Genomic DNA, 21,463 nt, shown 5'->3' with positions numbered 1-21,463 from the left:
ATGAATGTCTCGTGATGATGGAGGAGATTGTTGCTATGGGGGAAGGAGTGGGGTGAGGGGGGTGGGGGGTATATGGGGACCCCATATTTTTTGAATGTAATATTAAAAAAATAAAGACAAAAAAATAAAAAATAATAATAATAGAAAAAGAGTCTATAGTTCATATGCAACTCCCCGCCCACTTCATGGATGAGGAAAACTGAGGCTCAGCCAATCTTCAATTCAAGATCACCAAGTGAGATGGAGAAAGGCCCAAAACAGAGCCACTCCTACCATTTTTGTAACCTTGCTCTTCTCCTACATCATCTTCCAAATTCAACCCCTGGCATGGCTAATATTTACAAAGGTATGACAAAACCCACTTGACTGACTGGAAGCTGACTTACCAGTTTCTGGGTGACTCCTGGGGGAGCCCACTCATAGGTGATCGTGTCAAAGGTGGGATCTTTCCCAGTGGCAATTGGGTTGGTCATGATCATCCGGTTCCTCTTGTAAATCCGGATGCCATCTCCACCTTTCACCCGGGCCGTGAGGGTGGAATACTTGGAGTCCATCAGCAGGCGGCCAATTTTTCGATCATCGTCCAGGTCGGAGGTCAGGCAGTGGTCCTCTTGGCTGCATTTGCAGGACTTGCATATTTTCCTGGGGTGGGGGTGGAAGTGGGGTGGCATAAGTGAGATCAACCTCAGGAAAAGAGAGACAGAGCCTCTAGGCAGTGGCATCCACCCTTTGGAAAGCAACCTTAAGGTTTAACAGTTAGTAACTTAGCAGCAAACAAATGGTAACCCTGGACAAAAAAGGCCTTGGGATTTGGAACTCTGGCAGAAGCCAGTCCTTCGTTCTTTGGGGAGTATGGGATGTTATTTTGCTGAGAAAAAGAATAGCCTACTCTTCCTTCTCGTGGGCATGGTGGCCAAGGCTTGTTCATTCATGAGAGATAGTCTAAAGCAGGGGTCTGCATGGCTTGTGGGTCACACCTGGCCCACAACCTGCTTTCATAAATAAAGTTTTATTAGAACATGGCCATGCCCATTCATTCACCTATTGTCATGGCTGCTTCCACACTACAATGGCAGAGCTGAGTTGCTGCTACAGAAACCATTTGGCCTGCAAAGCCTCGAATATTTACTACCTGGTCTTTCCAGAAAACATTTGCTGGCCCCTGCTCTGAAGAATTACTCAAACTGTTTATCTAGATTCATGAGCCTTGGAACTTAAGCAGCTTTTAACCTCATTTAGCACACGTGCTGAAGCAAGAACACAGCTGGACATTTTCTTCAAGAGCCTTGTGGACAGAACACAGGGGGAAGAGAATAAACTTAGAAAACCCAAGCAGGAGAGATTGATAATCACTGGGCAAGTCTTTGTCATGAGGTTGGGAGAAGGGGAAGCACCCTGGGGAAGGTTCAAATTCACTTGAAAGCCCGATGCTCTTCTCTGACAATTAGAAAAATAGTGTTTGGCTGCTTTGTGTCATGCTGTTAAGGCTCAGAAATCCAGAGAGTTCCACGGGGGAGAGGAAAATTGCTCCTCTCCCTTTCCGGCCTGCCACTGAAGACCTGCTGTTCTGTGTCTCAGATGCTCAGATGAGATTGAAGAGCTTGTTAAGTGAGCATCATCAAGACCTACCGCAGGGCTGGGGAAAGTCTGAGCGTGGGAGACTTCATTGCCAGCAAGCCACTTCATAGCCAGGCAAGCAGCAAAGAACCCTCATTTTCTCTTCTAAACTCCACAGATTAACAACTTTAATCATACATTATAAACACTGATTTCAGGGCTATCATGGTCTACGTCTGTGGTAATGTCTGGAGGCATTTTTGGTGGCCACAACTGACAGGGTGGGAGATGATTATGATTGTCATCTGGTGGATAGAGGCCAGGAATCCTGCTAAACACCTGATAAAGCACGGGACAGCCCCCGCCCCGCCCCCCCAAGAAATAATTATCCTGCCCCAAATGTCAATAGAGCCAAGGGTGGGAAACCCTGCTCTATATGAGGAGAAGGAAGGTCTATCAAACCTCTAAGGAGCTTACACTCATGGTGAGAGAGGGGGAGGAAATCAGATGGAAACTACACATAAGTAGGATAAGGTTGAGTGTATGCTCTGGGCTAGTTCTACTTGTCTAGCTAGACTAGTAAACCAGGATGTTAGTAGGAGGTACATGGAAATGGTTTCAGTGGCCATGAGTTTGGAAAATAGTGGGTTAGAGAAGGTTGAACCCATTTCTTTAGTGCAAGTCTGCTTCTTGTCTTTAATCCAGTGATGTGGGTTACGTATTTTCAATGGGGAAAGAATGAAGCATTTCCACTGTTATTTGAGAAGTTAGTAGTCCAAGTTCACTTTCAGTGGGCTGCAGTTTCCAAATTGCTAAAAGAGATGATCTCAGCACTATAAAAGAGAGTCTGATCCTAAGGATAATGCAGGACAAAAATGGGAAGACTTTTCTTTTCTCTCATAAAAGGGGGTTGCTTATTTTAGAGTTGGAGCATCTTATTCATGATTAGTAACATTCTCTTGCCTATCCCTTCTTTGGAGCAAAGCAGGGAGGACACTTCTTCCTTAAGAAGACAGCAGGTTACGCCATTAGTTTACATGTGAGGACTAACAACAGCATAGTGGAAGTGCAAGAAGGCAGAAGAAGGGCGTGAAAGAGAGCCAGTGGGAGGGACTGGGGAGGATCCTTGATCCCAAGCCTCCTGTGTCCCATCTGGTCCTCTGACCTCCTCATACATTCCATACATGGAATCGGATGAGGAAGCTGCCCTTTGCTTTTATGGCTAATGTGGATTCTCAGGATGCTATGAGAGATGTTGGGAATGCACAACATTTTGAAATGGAAAAGTTTAACAACTACGAGACATCCTTTGAGATGACATCAACATTATTTCTCCTTTCATTCAACAGCATGTCTGGCATGCTTTCCATGTTGCCAGGCACTTTGCTGGGACTTTAGAAATGAGAAAGACCCCTTTTCTCTGCACCCTTGCCAAGCCTTCCAGAATACAGAGGACACATCCAGCAAGATCCTCAATGGTGCTCGAGTAGCCATTTCTACAATCTGTCATAGGCAATCTGGATTTGGGGGAAAGGCACAGTCTGGCAACCTAACCCCAGCCTGAACACTAACCCACCACAGGCTCATGGTCAAGTTCCTTCTTTGTAAAATGACAGGTTTGCTCTAGATCAGGGGTTGGCAAACAATGGCCCAAGGGCCAAATACGCCCCATCACTTGTTTTTTGTATGGCCCAGGAGCTAAGAATAATTTTTACATTTTTAAATGTTTGGAAAAAATTCCAAAAGAATATTATCTCATGATGCCTGAAAATTATATGAAATCCACTCCTCAAAGTTTTATTGGAACACAGCCACATACATTCATTTATGTATTGTCTATAGCTACCTTTGTGCTAGGGCAGTTAACTACATGCAACAGACACCAGATGGTCTGCAAAGGCTAAAATATTTGCCATCTGGCCCTTTACAGAAAGTTTGCTGCCCTCTGGTTGAGTTTCCAAATTTTGCTATGCTTTAAAAATCACCTGGGAGCTGATTAAAGATGTCGATATGTGGGCCCTCATCCCTGGCTGGTTTGATTCATTGGCCTGGAGTGGGACATAGGCCTGGACACTTTTTATCAAGTTCCAGAGATGACTTGGATAGATGCCAAAATGTGAGCATCACTAATGGCTCCTTTCAGGAAATTAAATGGCTCGGGCTGATTTTCTCTAGACCATCCCTTGGGAAGCTTGGGAAACCCATCTATTACAGATGAGTTATCTGTGACCATCCCCTTACCCGATAAGAAGAGAGAGAGTTAAGGCTATAAATTCCCAGGGCAATTGCTGAAGCTGGCCCAGAAATAGCAATGGGATGAGGAGATTGGGAGAATCTATCAAGAGTGGCTCCTGAAGAATTAAAAAATATGTAATTTGAAGAGTGAAATGGTCTCTTCTATTTTTTATCCTGTGGCTCCTGCTTCCCTGCTTTTCTCTCTCCACTTAAGTCAGTGTGAAGCTAGGCAGAGACATTTTAAAAAGAAAGCTATTAAAATAAGAAACAAATCTCCGCAAATAAGAAAAAGACAATGAATTAGGCTCTCTTCAAAGAGCCTGGCTCTGCAAAGATTCCCCATGCCTGAGTCCTGGAGCTGTTTTTCCCCTGTGAGAGGATTTGCCCTGAATGGTGATTTAGCATCCTTTGAGGCTGGTCCAGGCTGGCAGGGAGCCCCACACGGCCATTTGGAAAGCAGGAAATCAAAGACTGCTGGAGAACTTTCCCCTGAAGCTTTCTTTCATGGTATGTTTGTTCTGAAAAATCTTGCTCTCATCTTCACTCTGTACCCTCTTCTCCAGATAATTCTCCCGTTCCATGCAAGGTCACTGTTGCCAACCACAGGAATCCATGGTGCAGTTACACACAGTGTGCCTGAAACTATGGAACTGTAAGGAGGAAGGGGAGCCTAGGGCACATCAGCTCCCACTTGCCCATTTTTCAGATGGGAAATCTGAGGCTTAGAGAAGGGAAGTGTCTTGTTCCAGCACAGCCAGCCCTTGTTCTAATCCCATGCTTGTAGGTTGATGGGCTAGTCCACTTAGATCATTCAGATATTCTTCAAATTATTGTAGAGCATGAGAACTAGAACATAAGAAAGGTTGGACCTGGTTTCCCCCTCCAAGAGCTTGGCTATCTGAGACTCTACTGCTTCAACACGGCATGGATTTAGGTCCCTATTTTGGTGGATCGAACCAAAGGGGACATTTAATAGGCAGGACCTACAAGGTGCAGTCTGTATTTCTCAAGGACACGTTCCTCTGACTGTCAAGTCCCTTGTAGGTTGATAAGGAGAGGTAGGAATGAAAATAATGCTGAGATTTCTGTTTCCAGCCATGAAGAACAGAGCCCAGAATTCCCTCCCATCATAAACAACCAGAAAACCAGACCAAATATATAGAAAATGACTCTTTTCAGATGTTGGACAGCAGGCAGCGAAGGACTGTGAGAGAAGAGAAAACATCATTGACCTGTCTCGGTGGGTACATTCATGGAACATTCTTCCTGTGCCCCCAGAACTTGACAGCCTAGCTTCTTCAAAGAGCTGAGGAGGAGTCAGCGTTATCCTATGAGATCCTGAAGGGAGATTCAGGAGCCATGGGTTGAAATGTTAGGAAGCAGACTTTCCTCAAGACCAGAAGTTGGGTAAGCCCCCTCATGGAGTGTGGTAGCTGTAGCAGGAACTTGTGCAGGAGGTGGGATCCTGGACTGGATGACTGTGGAGGTCTCCTGCATCGAGCAGAGTGTATGAGCTCCTTTGAAGTCAAGGATTGTCAGGGAATAAAGTCAAGCTCATGGTCCACAGTACTACTGCAGGATGGTTAACAGGCTGGGATTGGACTTCCTGCAGGCCTGAGTTTGAATCCTGCCATGCATTTAGTAGTTATCTCCTCCTAAGCCACCCTCAGTTTCCTGGTCTGCAAAATGGAGATACTAATGCGACTGCTTAAGGTTACATTGACATTGAAATATAAAAGGGTCAGCGCAACTTAGTGAGTGATAGCTATTTTTGTAATTGCCATCTCACCATGGAAGTCAGATTCTCTGAGAGAACACCTCCCAAATTTTGTTCACCACTGAGCACCGAGTGCCCAAGGCAACACTATGGCAATGAGGACAAAATCCCCTTCTCTGCTACCATGCTTTCTAGAGCTTATCCTCTCTCCCAGGGCTGCAGGGAACAGTCACACTGGTGGTGTGCCCTGCACAACTCCAGGGGGTGCCATCCATACAGAGGCTGATGTGAATGGTGCCCCTGGAGCTGTGCAGTGTGGCAGCCCTGCCCCTTGCCATCAGAGTCCACAGTGAAAAAAAAATTCTGCAAATTGAAGTCCAGCAGGATCATATGGCCTGATCACGTGTCCCTAAGAACCATGTCCTTTTTTTAAAGAATTGTGTACAGAATGACTTTTACTTCCATCCCAGGGTGACTCTTAGATTCAAGTCCACTACCAGGGACGATGGTGCACTGAGGAGAGCTCAATCCCGTCTAGCACACCCCAGAGAAGATGGTTCTTCCAGAATGCACCAGGTACCAGCTAACAACTGCCCAAGTCTTCCCAGTGCAAGACTTGCTGGACTGAGCTTGGAGACCTCAACTTTGGAAAGCATTACAAAGCACTAAACTTCTTCATCTTTGCTCCCCACGGACTTTTTTGTTGTTTCCAAATGAGGCCAAACCTTACTAAGATCAGAATCAGGGAATGCATCCACTCTGGAGCCACCTCCCCACAACAATGCATGCATCCTAAGAAGTTCCAGCAAAGGAGAATGAATAGGCTTCCCAGAAAGAACAGCCAAGAGATGGAGAAAGGCAGAGCCCCTTATGACAAAATCCGTTACCTCCATGAATGTGGCTCGAAGCCCGAACACGTCCCCTTGCATCTCAAACAAGGCACACCTCTTGCTGACTGCTGCTGGCCCAGGGACATCTGGAAAAGAAGACAGAAAAGAGGGTGTTTTCCTTTCAAACATCTTGGACTGGGGCTACTCGACCTTTAAGAGACTTGGCATGCCAGCAAAGAGATTGTGTAGGGCTCAATGGGCTCGAGATGAAAATGCCATCACTTCCTGTTTACCAGGAACAGAAAAGTCTTGTGGGAATGCGGCAATAGGGCAGGCAAATACAAAAGGGTGGGCCCTTCTCAATAAAAATGGAAAAGGGCCTCCTTTCTAGTCTACAGTACTGTTACAAAACACCAAGGCTGCATTGGAAAGCTCCACTGTGAGCGAACACCTGCTCCTTCTCCTACCCCCCTCCACTCCTCTTATTCACTTGTCAATGGAATGGAACCTTCCAGTGAGTGTCTTCCCTCCCTCATTTATCTGTGATTTATGGATAGGGTGTGATTTAACTAAAACTACAGGTGCAAACAAAGGTTTATGCTGCCAAGTGTTTATAACTTGAGGCATAATGGAAATATTTTGGTAAAACATTGGAAATCAAATGAACATTTAAAAGCTGGGCACCGTTTGGAGAGAGAAAAATGCATGAGATGGTTTTTATTATTTGTTACTAGGAACAGGTAACTGAGGTGCACTGGCTGCTGCTGCTGCGTCTAGAGTTTTGCTCTCCAGCATCGTTTTCAAGCCAGCAGCCCATTTGAATCAGAATCTGCACTTTTACAAAATTTCTACATTAAAGATGGAGAAGCAGTGGGTTGGTATATGGATCTGTTGGCTGAGAAACTTATCTAACTCCTCCATGGGAGGTGAGGATGACTTGGTCCAGGTGTACACACTTACTATAAGTATACTATGTTTTAATCAGAAGCAGGGCTCAGGCAACTAGTCAAAACAATGAGCTCCTCGTTCAACAAATAAGTCATTGATTCATTTAACTGCTTATTGAGCATCTGCTATGTGCCAACCACAGAAGACACAAGTAAAATGTGCATTAGAGGAACTCACAGTCCAGGGGGAGATTTACAAGGAAACCAATGCTTATGACCTGCTGTTGGAAGGGTAGGTTTGAGGCAAGGGAAGTTGCTGTGGTAGAAAGTGCTAGAAAGGTATGCACTTTGGAGCCGGAGAGACCCAGATTCCAAACCCAGCCTTGCAACCTAACATGGACTTGTACAGACATAATGTATGGAAAGTGCCTCTCCAGGCACTGAAAACAGTAGCTGCTTTTATTTTGCACACAAACCTTAGGAGCACAGAGGAAGGTGTCAATAAACCCAAACAGTAAGTCCAGGGAGGCTTCCTGGAGGAGGTGACTTTGGATCTGGGCTTTGCAGGATGGGCAGGAGTACAGCAGACCCAGAAGGAGGAAAAGGGGATTCCTAGCAGAAGGAAGAGAATGGGCGAGGAAAAAAGAGACCTATGGGCATGATGGGTGGGGCATGGCAATCTGAGCATGCTCTCTGGAACATCACTGGTCCACTCTTCTTTTGCTTTTAAGAGGGAAGCTATCTTCGTTGCTGATATTAGAATCCAATGATGTTATTCCATAATAATTCTCATCTCCACACCAAATCCATACAATTATGCCTAGTGCCACACTTCCTGTTTGGTGACTGCTATTTACACGTCTCCACATACTATCCCATTTTGTCTATTACAAATTAACAGCTTCAGGGAGTCAGAGCCATGTTGCACATATTTGGGGAGGGGAAGCATGTTCTTTTTGTGCCTGTTAAGTGCTATATTCATATTAAAAGTGAAAAAACGAGCTGACTCTCATCATCAACTCAGTGTCATCAACTGGGGGCTTCCATTAGCAGGTAAAGCTTTCTCTCTAAAGCCACTGGCATATAATCTAACTTCTACCTCTCGTTCTGACGCCTTGAATTCTACTAGTCAAAGTACGGTGACCCCTCCATAGTTAATTTTTTAAAAGATTTATTTTCTATTATTTATTTCTCCCAACCCCTTATTGGCATTTGCTGTGTCTGTTGTGTGCTGGTCTTCATTTTTTTAATGAGGCACTGGGAAATGAACCTGGGACCTCCCATGTGGGAGGGAGGTACCTAATCACTAGGGCCACCTCCACTCCCTGCTTTGTTATGTCTCTCATTATGTTTTTCCTCCATGTGCCTCTTGTTGCATCATCTTGTTGCATCATCTCACCATGCCAGCCCATTGCATCAGCTCGATGTCTTGCTCATCTTCTTTAGGAGGCACTGGGAACTGAACCTGGAGCTCCCATGTGGTAGAAGAGAGCTCAGTCGCTTGAGCCACATCTGCATCCCCACACTTAGTTTTTGAGTGATTCAAATGTTATTTCAGGAGGTATAAAATGTACTTGTAAGACTTCATCTTTGTACCCTTGTGAGGCTGCATGGTCTGATCATTTCAGACATGCCCAGAGGCAGCAAGGCTTTGAAACAGAAGGGATAAGTGGAAGCATTTCCTAAGGGTCAAGCATCCTGCATGCTTTTCAGTGTTCTAATGAGAGGCTGATTTAACTACCATCCTACAAGGGGGTGCGTCCTGCTGCTCAGCACAATGAGTTTAGTGGCAATTTAGAAATAGAGGAGTGATGCAAGATGGGACAGGACAGCAGGGCACTTGACTGCCTTGGGTAGGGGTTGGGGGGTGCTTTACGGTGCAATTTCTGACCTTTATTAGCTGTGCAACTGAAGGCAAGTCCTTTACTTGCCCACCCCAAGTTTCTACTCTGTAAAAGGAGAAAACTGGCCTGGGTGAGTGATGCCCTCTCATTCTGGGAGATGCTACAAAGTAGTTGACGGCTGCAGGGAAAGGACTGCGTGATCAGGGAAGAATGGCAGCCGTAGGGAAGACATAGGCTTTCCCAGAGCCTGTAAAGTTCCAGCCTGTACTGGAGGCAGAAGAGAGAGGGAGAGCTGGAGCTTTCCCAAGTCAGGAGACCCAAGTGTGGGGGCAGTCAGGTCTGGGTTTTCATTCCAATTCTGTCCCTTTCTTCTGCTGGACCTGGGCAAGGGACAGTGATCCTTGAGTCTCAGCTCCTCATTTGTTTAATGGGGATGGTACACATCCAACCTGCCTCAGTGAGCATGGAAATGGTTCGACACAGTGCCTGCACTTATTAGGCACTGCATATTTGCTGCTGTTGTTACATCTTGTGAAAAATAGTTTGAGAGACCCGGAATTAGATGTTCTCAAAAAAACCTTCAGAATTTGGCGGTCAGTCAGATGAACTCTTTCTAACTGCATGCCCCATAGCCTTCCTATTCTCTAGTTTGTCTCATGCATATATAAGTGTTATCTCTCTGACTAGACCAAAAAGAAAAAAAAATAAGTAAAAAAAAAATTAGGCTTTACTTCCAGCTCCCACACATGTTCCATACTTGACTAACTCAGGAAGGAAAGCCCTTCCTAGCCCTTTGCCCTTACAGTAATCTGTTGCCCATCACCTGAAGAACAACTACCATTAAAAATCACAACAAGCATTGAGAAAGACATGTCATTAGACAAGTGATGACAGGAGAGTCTGTCTCAATGGACCATGACACCAATCCAAATGCAGGTTTGGGAAGTAGAGAGCTGGCTCTTTCCAATTCCTGCTTCTTGGGTGGTTTCCAGGGCAACAGAAGTCCTTGGGAGAAGAAAACAAATGACCTTTGCAAGGAAGAAATAGATTTGGGCCATCAGGCCACACTTGCAGCCAGTTTCCTGGCTGATGGTTTAACAAAATAGTCATTTGTCCATTGCATGCCATTCATCCAGGAGCCAGACAGACGGTACTATCTCGAACACAGAGAAAATGATATTGTTTATCGAGGAGGAGGAAAAATCAGCCGCCAGCAGTGTTTAAAACTCGATATTCTGGTTTATAAACAGCAGGTTTCTGTGATGTGACTGTCTCCGCTGAAAGAACGCACAGTCCTGCAGTGTCTCCCAGTAGCTGAGAACAGAAGAGCCTAAAGGTAACCAGCACTTAAAAAGGGTGTCTTGGAATGCGGCGTCTCCTCTGTCCTGTTTCCTGAGGGGAGGAAAAAGGTTTTCACAATTGTCTTTGGCTCAGGTTGGAAGGATGTGGTTCACCCCATGTTGTGGTGCAGCTGGATTGTGTCGGGGACTTCAAAGGACTTAGATCCTAGGTGGATACCTAGGAGTTCCTGGGGACGCCAGGAGCAGGGGCGATGCTGCCTGGGCCCCCTTAAGGAGCTGAAGGTCAGGATGACATGAAGGCCAGGGGGAGCCTTAAAGGGGAAAGTCACCAAAAACAGTGTAGGACTGAGAAGCCAAGGAATTTAAAAGAGGAAATGCAATATGGAGTTAAAGGATGAGGACGAGATTTAGAATTAGGAAATGTGGATTCTCCTCTGAGATCATCTGCTTCTTCCTCAGTTTCCTCTTCTGGAAAATGGATCTTCCCTTCTGGCCTCAGTATGGCTGTTGTTTGCATCCTTTATGATGGGAATGCTCTTTGCAAAATGAAGTAAGTCATTATTTCATCACATAAAAAAAAATCATCCCCAACTTGGAAGTAAGGCAGAGAGGTGGCTGGAAGGTCTTTTTGATGTCATATGATGAGTGACAGTGAGTCTAAACAAGGTGAAGCAATTTGCTACCAGAGGACACTGAAATTCAGTCCCAGAGAGGCCAAGCCTCTTCTTCAGGATCCCACGTGGTAGAGCCAGGATGTGAAGCCAGGCAAGTCTTACTACAGAGCTGGTGCTCTTAGTCAACCTTTTATAGCACTTTCCACCAAGGATACAGCACTTTACAGTTTACAGTATAGCCACATCCCTTATCTTATTTAGTTTTCACAACAACCGTGGGAGGTAGGCATTTTTCATTCTGCTCATGAGAAAATCAAGATCATAGAGCCGTAGGGGTTTGCTACCAAGTGGCAGGGAGAAAATAAATTCTCATCTCTTTGGAACCCAGATCCTGTGATTTCCTACGACAGTGGGAGTCTTCAGGTCCCAGGCAGACTTCTGAGTGTAGCCTTGACTCTGGGCAATGAGCGAGTAAGATCCAAAGAGGCAGGGCCGTGGGTCTGTGAGGGTGGAGGGGTTTGGGCTGGGGGCAATAGGACAAGGTCCAGACAGCATCCTTCGGGTGTGGTTTTCAAGATAACAACCTGACATCAAAGGCAGATGGAGGAACATTGGCCGGAGGAGAAAGTGAGTCAGAACCACATGCAGGGCTTGCTGGGAACAAAGCGCCCGGACACTGGTTTCACTTAGACCTTAACATCTGCCTGCTTATCCCTGGAAGCCTGAACGGACCACAGGCTGCAGTTTCTTAGTACCAGACTAGGGGGCGCCGCATGTTTGGGTGCATGTTGTAGAGATGGATGGATGGTGGTTTGAGGGGCTACATGTGGAAGACTGTTTTCTACAAATGGTTAGCCCTTAAAAATAAAAAGAACAAAAATTCATAGGAACTGAGAAGCAAGTCTCTTAATAGTTTGTTTCTCTTAAGAAGACCAGTGCCCATCTCACTCTGAAGTTAGACTGGACTGATTGAAAGGGGGAAAGGCTGTTGGGTGTCTGAAGCCACTGGGCTCCCACGGTGTGGCCCGCTCACTTCACCTGACCCAAGTTTTCTATTTCTATATTATCTACTGTTGCTACCCAGATTATCTTTCCAGTCACCTGGACCTTTGCAGTTCTCCTAAATATACACTCTGTGGTTTTGCTCATTCTCTTCTAAGCCTCAGGGAGCTTCACCTCCATCCATTCTTTAGGGACCAGCTTAAGGCCCATCTTTTCCTTATATAAGAAAAATAACAGCAGCAGTAACAAGTACTAGGATTCGCAGGTTCCCAGGCACTGTGCTAAGTCTGACCTTATTCACTTCTTGCAACAATCCTGTAAAGAAGGTATGATGCAGTAATTCTCAAAGTGTGGGCTCCAAGCAGCAGCAGCAGCACCAGGGAAATTGTTAGAATTGAAAATTCTCTGGCCTCACCCTAAAGAATCAGACTCTGTGAGTGAGGCCCATCCATCTGCTTTAACAAACTTCCGGGGGATTTGAGGAACTGATGTCTGAGAACCACAGCTGTTATCATCTCCAGGTTACAGATGCGTCGCCTGAGGAGTGCCCTACTAGTCCAGTTTGCCCTCAGGGTGGTTTGGAAGCCTAGAACTCAGGAGTCTAGTGAGAAAACCAGGAAAGCCCTGGGCACACCAGAACAAGAGAATCACCCTAATCTACTGAGGTTCAGAGAGGTCAAATTACAAAACTAGAGCTGGAATGCAATCCCAATCTCATCCCCAAATCTACACTCTGATGTAACCAGCCACACCAAGAAGCTTTTCTAGATATTTTGGGACCCTCACACTTACCTTTCAAATAACTCGCATAAATGTAGAATTACAAATACAACCAGTGCTAGGAATGACACAAATATGCAACGAGACTGTACTAAAGCAGGGGCACTGGGTCTGATCTGTGTGGGTTTGGAAGGCAGTGCTTCTCAGTCTGTAGTGTGCATGAGGATCACCTAAGGATCTAATTAAACTGTAGATCTGGTCCAGTAGGTCTGAGGTGAGCCCAAGATTCCATAATTCTAATGACCTCCCAGGTAAAGCCAGTGTTCTTGGTCCCTGGACCCCACCTGGAGCAGCAAGGGCCACACCAGTGGGTCCCAAACCTGCCTGCACACGGGAATCACCTGAAGCTTCTTGGAGACTTTCCCAGGCCAGGTCACCAATTTTGCCACTATCTCTTGGGGTGGGTGGGTGAGCCATAGGCATAAGTAGTTTGGGAAGCCCCCAAACTACTTAGTTTGGTACAACTTGACCTTTCGTTGCAGCCTCAGCTGCTCCAACCTGGACTTTAAAGAGCTCAGCTCATGGACTTAGTCAACTCTCCTTCCCAAACTCTGCCCAGGGACCATCACTTCCTACAGGGTGAGCTTTTCACGGGAAGTCTGACTTTTGATATTTCTTATTGGTCACGTTTGTGCTGGTGAAAGACTGCCTCACAGGTTTTAGTGCCAAGAGAGGAAGCTTGTTCTCTAAGTGTTACTGGGTGACTCTCCTTGGGGCTCACCCTTATATAGAGACCTTCGGCCAGGCCTGAGGTCAAGGGTGGTGTGGCAGTTTGAGATTATTTTATGAATCCCCAAAAGAGAAGATTGTGTTTGTAAACTAATCTGTTCTTTGGTGTGTGATACAGTTTTTTAAAAATGTTTTTTTAAGGGACATAGATCACACAAAATCTTATGTTAAAAAATATAAGAGGTTCCCATACACCCCTACTCCCCACCCTACCCTCCTCATCAAGAACCTCTTTCATCAGTGTGGCAGTGATATCTTTTGATTGCATTAAATTCAGCTGAGGGGCCTTTGATTGATTACTTGATAAGACTGCTTTCGGGCTTTGATTTGACAATGTAAGGTGTGACTCAGGTTGATCCCGCCCCCTTGCTGGATCTGACATAAACAGACTCACACAGACAGACACACACAAAGGAAAAAAGAGAGCTCTGCCATTTTTTATCCTGCCATGTGACAGAAAGGAGAGGCTCAAACAGTTGAGGCCCAGGGGAGAGATAAGTGCTTTGCTGAGAGCTTAGAGCTGAGACTGATATAGGAGACCCAGAAAGAAACCAGTCCTATACCAGGAGAGAGAGGACTAGGATGTCCTAAGCACGAGCCTCAAGAGGTTGGGCCCATGGAGCTCAAGAGGAAGGGGTGAACCCAGAGGAGAAGGCAGGGCCAGCCAGAGATCACCTGCCATCTTGCTTCAACATGTGGCAATTGACTTTGGTGAGAAAGTACCTCTTATGGTACCTTGAGCTGGACTTTTTTACAATCTTGGAACTGTAAGCTTTTATCCCAAACAAGCCTCTTTTATAAAAGTCAACAGATTTCTGGTACTTCGCATTGGCACCCCTTTGGCAAACTAATACAGGTGGTAACCCACTTCTTCCTATCTGCCCCCCTCCAAAAAAAAGGCCAGTGTGAGCAGGAGCTGCCCCACAAGTCAGGGTTAGAGGACCTGTTAGCCAGGGTGAAGGGGCACTGCAGGTGTCTGTCAGATGGGAGAGTCCAACCTGGGAACACGGAAGGGCCCAGATGGCTACAAGCTACATGGAAAGGCTTTTTTTCCCCTTAAGGAATATGGTCTTTTGGGGAGTGGCCCGGCTGGCAGGGCCTCTTAAACTTGCATATTTAAGAACCCCAAGGTCTTTGACAGGGGCCTGAACTTCTTCCATCTCCTGAAGCTCCCCAGTGATTGAAAAATGAGTTGCCAGAACAGGGTTACAGCACGTTAACAGAGAAACAAGATCGACAAACACGCAACTGTCCCTACAGTCCACACTTGTGGCCCTTCCTGAGTGTGAACCCTAGCACCCCAGGGATGTTGGGGGACAGTGGACAAACAGACTCTTGGGAATCTGTCTGCTCTGAAACACGAGGGTGACTTTTTGCCTCCTATACTATAATACATTTTTTTTTTCTGTTTTAACCCAAAGTGAATGCCTCCCTGCCTTCTGCCCTCCAATCCTCTAGTGAAATTGTTGCTCCTTGTTCATGCTCTGGCTCCTTGCTCGCTCACGTCACACTGAGGCTCACACACTGGTTTGGGGAAGTCCCAAGCTAGAGGTTCAGGTTTTTGCCAAGAGAATCCTGTTTTCCCAAATAGGAGATGAAGAGCGGGTCTTCTAGCCCTGGTCCCGGAGGTTTCTTTGACTGCACCCAGCATTATGATGGCAGGTTTAGGGTACCATCTCAACAGGAGAGGGATAAGCATGACTGGATGGGGGTGAGTCTATTTTTTTGGGGGGGGGTACTAAATAAATTTATTTGAAGGAATGGTACCAATGAAAGAACTTGGTAGACATTGATACAACTTATAGAAAAGGTAAACCCAACACACATGCACTACCCTGGGGCTCTGAAGCCGACATAAGGTTTAGCTCTCATCACTGCTTCCCAGAGCGTGCTTGTCAAAGAGATAATCTGCCAAGCTGGAATCCGGGGACCCCGTCTTGCGCAGGTTGGTTATTTGAACTCCTTTCCCCACTGGCTGATCTAAGCCCTGGTGCGCTGACGTGGAAATCAATCGCGGAGACTGCTTTGATGGATAAAGCACCTCCCGAAGCCACGGTAAGTCTTACCACACTGGAAACCGCAGAGACCTCATCTGCATTAGAGGTCATCCCTGGTGACAAAGTTCAGAAAAGATGTTCTTGAGGGGTGTGTGTGTACGTGTGTCCAAACGTGTGTTTGTTTCTACCTCCAGCCTGCTCCTTTGGCATTTGCATGCCGCTGTCTGGACAAGCATGCTGGTGGCAAACCCCTTCAATTTAGACTCCCTTTTCCTGAATTGTGTAACGAGGATGAAAATGCACAGACTAAACACACTGAGACTGCCCTGCTGTTCTAGCATTCAGAATTCTGTGGATGGAAAACTTTTTGTGGTTGTTTTTAAAGACCAAGACTATTTAAAGCCACTGAATAGGGAAATACCCTGGCGAGTGATGAGTTGATTGCTGGAGTGTAAAGATTTAAGGGTAAAGATTCCAGTTTTTCTTTATTCAATGGTTCATGTGTATCACATTATCCTTTGTGTTGGCAGTGACTAAAAGAGTCAGTGGGATGGATTCATCTTGCCCATGTTTGGAAGGTTTGGTGTCCCAAATGAAGTTTTAAACAAATTCCCAATGAAAGAATACTTTTTATTCTCTAAGAGAAACAGTGGTGTTTTTTTTGGTTTGTTTGTTTTTTGCTGTTTGGTTTGGTTTGGGTTTTTGTTTTCTCTTAAGATAATGTTCCAGGGTGAACTGTAGGAGAACTTGCATTTGGGGCACAATAGACCATGGTTTTCTTACTGTCCCCTTTTCTAAAGAGGTTTAACAGGAAAAACCAAGTTAAAACCAGGCCAGCCAGGAAGGAGACACGAACTCAGGGAGGCCCTGCCTGCTTTTTGGAGCATGTGAAAGGTTGGAGGATGCAGGGCCCTCCCCACCCTTTGGGGTGGTGGAGGAACAGGCTTTGCTCCTGCACCTCCCACACCAGCTGCCCTGGAAGCCGTGTGGCAGGATTCTTGGGGCAGATGCACGCACCCCAAACCCCTGCAATGCTGGAAAAACTCTAGCCAACTCCTCCCATGGATTCCTCGGGGAGGTCTTTGAGTTTACTGTATTAAGGTCCCCCTGCACCTCTCCACCTGCAAAAAGCTCCTATACCATCGTGTATTTATCTTTATGGAGCACTTTGTATACATGCTCAGTTCTGGCTTCCCCTACTGGGGGTGGGAATTATTAGACATCCCACCCGAGGCTGAACAAAAAGGGCTAATGCTGCTATGAAAACAGAGTAGAAAAGGAAACCCATATGCGGAAAGGGAAATGTAAAATGAAAGATTTCTCTGTTTAAGACCCTCCCTTCCTTCCCTCCTGTCCCAGGGCCGTGGAAGGGGCAGCTTAAGCAAGTCTTCAGAAGGGCTGGGCAGGGTGGTGCTCCTAAAACTGCCTCCCACCCAACAGCCCATCCCAGCCTTAACTGTCCACATCCTCCCCGTTAAACACCCCAGATGATTGCAACTGCAGTTCTCCCTGTATCTGGAACCGAATAAAACTACTAGTCATTTATCTCCCTTACCACATCATTGCTTGGCATAAATGGAGCAGATTCTTTCAGTGCTCAGCTAGCCAAGATAGAGGATTATCTACCCACCTCTTTTGCTTCTCCTCCTTTCGGTCTGTGTTTTTGATACAAATTTTATGCTTTTGTATTTTTATTATAGCACTTTCATGAAAAACAGGCAAGAGGTAATAAGACTCAAATCAGAACATTTTTCAAGGGTATGCAACTCTGAGCAAGGTCTGACATGAGGGACATCTGGACAGAACTATAGGAATTCTAAGAAATAATTCACATGGCTCTGCTCTGTCTCCTAGTTGGTATTGGCAAGAGCCCTTGAAGTTGGGAAGCCTGGAAATATTCACAGAATATCTATTTTCTCTTGCAAAGGTGATGGGGCTGGGGGTACTTTGAAAACAAAGAGTGCATGACAACACAAAAAGTTCCAAACCCTAAATTTAGTGGTTGATTACCCAGCAATTGGATCTATGCGATGGTGTATGGAAAATTTAGGAAGTTTGCAGTCCTGGCTCAGGACACGGGTTCCTTTATTTAATGTTCTGTTGGCAGGGTGAAAACAATGATGAAAGGGAGAAAGGAAACCAGTCTGTTTGACTGCCAGTTTCTTGCTGATAGCTGATGTTTACATGTGGCTGAATCAAAGCAGGTCCACAAATCTTAGGGATAAAGGACCCCACTGGACTGAAGCGATAGGATTTTTAAGACTGAACTAATATTTTCCTTTGATACCAGTTCCCTTTTTTTGAACTAGCCACAGACACTGCCCTGGCTGACATGAATAGTGAATTGTACAAATGCAGACTGTCAAAATTAGCAGAGGGGGCAAAATCCTTCTCTCCTATTTTTGAGAACTGGCCAAGTTTCCAGAAAAGTTAGCCCATTATTTAAGGCGCTTGATGCTTTGTTGAAACAGTCTATGGGAGGGGGGTTCCTCCTATTTCCCTATACCTTCTGACTTTTTATCCATCTTTTGAGACCACTTAAGCTTTCTGAGTGGGGTCACTGTTTTCACTGACTACAAAAGGGATTCCTATATGGGAAGAGTTTACCTGGCATTTCTCCCCAAACTAAGTGCTTTCAGATGCTGCACTCTTTTTTTTCCCCCTCAGAGTTGCCTTTTGTCCTTTCTTGGATATGGAAGGACATTTGGAAGATGTAGTAAAGCCACTAGCCCTGCTATAAGCCTGAAGTAACCCAAGACCCCTGGAATCTTGTCTGGACATTGACCAAGTATCTTGAGAGAAAAGTCAAGATAAAAGAAAATAATGTCTGTGCAGGAAATTCTTACTTCTTCCCATTTCCTAAATGAGAAAAAGCTGTCGTGTCCTCAGGCTTGATATCTTCAGGTTACACTTGGAAATTAAAATCTAATTGGTTCCATGGTTCTTAGGTTTCTACTCTTTACAGACTCCTTCTCAAGTATAAAACTGTAAGCTCAAGTCCTATAATATTAGTACTTATATCTCCCCAGTTTTGTGAGACTCTCCTGATTTTAGCAGCCTGATGCCTTAAGAATGTTGTCCTATAAGAATGTGATTTGGTATTTGTTTGTCTATTTGTTTGTGTTTGAATTCTTCATTTGTAGCATTACTGATCTTTCCAAAGATAACACATTTTTATTGGCATTAATTTTGGAAAACTGGGAGATGTAACCAAGTTGGGGAGTTTTCATTCTTGCCTTATCTCCCCTCTTAATATCTTAAAAAGAAATATGCTGTATAAATGTTTAGCACTGTTATTAAAAGTCTGAAGGCTTTACTTATGCAAATGTTTCTGCTGGGAATCTCATACCTAAATTCTTAGGTTAGTTTAGGTTAGTTTATCTGACAAAGGAAGCATTCACACACACACACAAACAAACACACAGAAAGGGATTTTCTTTAGCTAACATTGATGCCTTGCAAGGTAAAAACAAAAACAAAAACAACAAAAAACACTTGTGTTTTAGTATAGTGCCTTTAGTAAGTTTTCCTGATTTGAAACATGTATCCTTATAAATTACTCCCTTCTCTCATTTTTGCTATCATACGTTTTTAAAACTTGTATTAGGGGAAGCGGATGTGGCTCAACTGATAGAGCATCTGTCTACCATATGGAGGGTCCAGGGTTCGATCCCCAGGGCCTCCTGACCTGTGTGGTGAGCTGGCCCATGCTCAGTGCTGCTGTGCGCAAGAATGCCATGCCATGCAGGGGTGCCCCATGCACAAGGTGTGCGCCCTGCAAGGAAAGCCGCACTGCATGAAAAAAACACAGCCTGCCCAAGAGTGGGACTGCACACAGAGAGCTGACGCAGCAAGATGACTCAACAAAAAAGAGATGCAGTTTCCCAGTGCCGCCAGATAATGCAAGCGGACACAGAAGAACACACAGTGAATGGACACAGAAAGCAGACAATTGGGGGGTGGGGAGGGAAAGAAATAAATAAAATAAAGAAACCTAATATTAAATACTTTTTTTAGTAGAAATAATTCCTTTCCTTGATTTCTTCCCACTACATAATGATCATGTTCATCATATTATATAGAGCTGAATTGTGCATTTGAGAAAGTCAAACACAAGAATATTAAAGATTTTTAGACCAAAAAGAACCTTGAGTATTTGGGCCAAGCTTTCTATGGCCGGTTTCAAGAAATAGAAATTACTGGATGGCCATTCTCTTTGCAAAAAATTCACCTTCAAGATCTCACTTTCGAAAGCGCATCTAAATGTACAATCAAAATGTAAAATCAAACCAAGCTACTGTCCAGGCAATTCTTTCAAGTAAAATTAGAAGGATTCCCTTAACTATATGCCCTGGGAAAGATGCCAGATTCCCACACACCGCTGAGCATTCTCATGTGCAGTTCCTTCTGCTTAGACCATTTCTCTCTCCCTTCTTTACTTGACAAACTCCTATTTGTCTTTCAGATCCCCCTATCATGGTCTTAGAAAATGCTGTGCCCCAAACTTCTTTGTAGTACCCCTCACGATGGTAATGATTTAATGGTGTATATACCTGTGTAATGTCTCTTTCCTGCTGGACTGTAAGCTCTATGAGGGCAGGGTTCCCGTGTGTCTAGTTTCACTGCTCTAACACCAGCAGCAGGAATAACACCTTGTACACAGGAGCTCCTCAATAAACATTTGTTTCAATAACTCCTTTTCTAACCCTTTCTTTTTCGCCTTTTACTATGCTTCTTGGCTCATCAAAAACTAATGCATGTTTGATATTCTACTCCTGAGGCTGCTTCTCTTGGGACTGAAACTGCTCAAATGGCTTCAATGATTTCCTCCAGTTCTCACCTTCTCCTCCAAGAGTGTTTCCAACTTGTGAAATCTCTTTGTGGATGGCCTGATGGAACTGCCAACCTGCCTTCTTTGCCATCCAAACCCTATGGCTCTTCTGTGTCCCTCCTCATCTGGTCACTGGGACCTGACTTCTGAATCATCAGCAACTGCCCAAGGCAAATGGACTTGGAAAGAAATGCTTACTTACTGCCTCATGCATAGCCTGGGTTTCTACCCTGGGTAGCCCATTTCTCGTTTGTGGTGTACCCCAGAGGGCAGGAGCTGTGCCCCAGATTAATCTGGTCTCAGTTCAGCCTTGCTTTATTTGGAGGGCCAGTTTTCTTTACCTTCTGGGAAGGTGATTCACTAAAAACAGAAAATCAGATTTTTCTCAAGAAACTCACAATATAGCAAGCTTCTCCCTAAAACAGATTATGTACGAGGAAATTGTGAAAACCTAGGCCAATCCATGTGAGCCACTCAACATTATAAACGTTCCGTGGCATTTCTGATCTTGACTCATTGCTCTGAAGTATCCCTTTCTCCACTCCTGCCCTTAAGAGGATTTACTGGCATGGTTTTGGGAGTCACGGCTCATGTTGGAGCTTGAGAAGTTGAACCCCCTGGCTACTTTATTCATTACCTATGTGACTCCAGGAAAGTGATTTTTACTCTCTGGACCTCAATTTTCTCATTGGTGAAATGAGCTTTATGGAGTTGTTATGAGGATCAAATGCCATAAAGAACATAAGATGTTTTGAAATCTGTAAAGTGTTGTGGAGATCAGGGACACTCAATTTCAGGTGTTTAGGAATCCCCATGTGTTTCCTTCATGAATACAGTCTGAGCAATTATTTACTCATTTTTTAAAAAATAAACCACTTTTTAAAACCTTATTTTTAAAATACGTTATCACTAAAGTATATAAAAATAGAAGGTAATCATAAAAATACAGATATAAAGCGTCGTCATTAAATTCTAGCTAGATGCCAGTGCCTGAGGATTGCTCTCCCTCTCTCTAAAGAGAAGTTGAGCAAGGGTTCATGAGGTGTTAAAGATAATTTACCACCAGATAGAGACTTACTTTCTCCTTGACATAATCAGAAGGATGGAAGAACTGAAAAGGGAGGGAGTTTCAGACTAAT

At 44.9% G+C, this 21,463-nt stretch overlaps 1 protein-coding gene across 1 annotated transcript in view; it reads right to left on the bottom strand.

Moving 5' to 3' along the window:
- The window catches only part of LMCD1 (LIM and cysteine rich domains 1), a 74,742-nt gene that overhangs the window by 28,449 nt on the left and 24,830 nt on the right, over window positions 1-21,463 (bottom strand). The window contains exons 2-3 of the mRNA XM_058288543.1: window positions 6,397-6,485; window positions 387-642 (exon numbers count right to left, since the gene is read on the bottom strand). Of these exons, the coding sequence (XP_058144526.1) occupies window positions 387-642; window positions 6,397-6,485 (345 nt within the window). The remainder of the gene's footprint in view (window positions 1-386; window positions 643-6,396; window positions 6,486-21,463) is intronic.

The sequence above is a fragment of the Dasypus novemcinctus genome, chromosome 26 (genome assembly GCF_030445035.2).
Source record: "Dasypus novemcinctus isolate mDasNov1 chromosome 26, mDasNov1.1.hap2, whole genome shotgun sequence".
NCBI classification, from domain to species: Eukaryota; Metazoa; Chordata; class Mammalia; order Cingulata; family Dasypodidae; genus Dasypus; species Dasypus novemcinctus.
The sequence above is the reverse complement of the archived record's forward strand: the minus strand, read 5'-3'. Positions and strand labels throughout refer to the sequence as shown.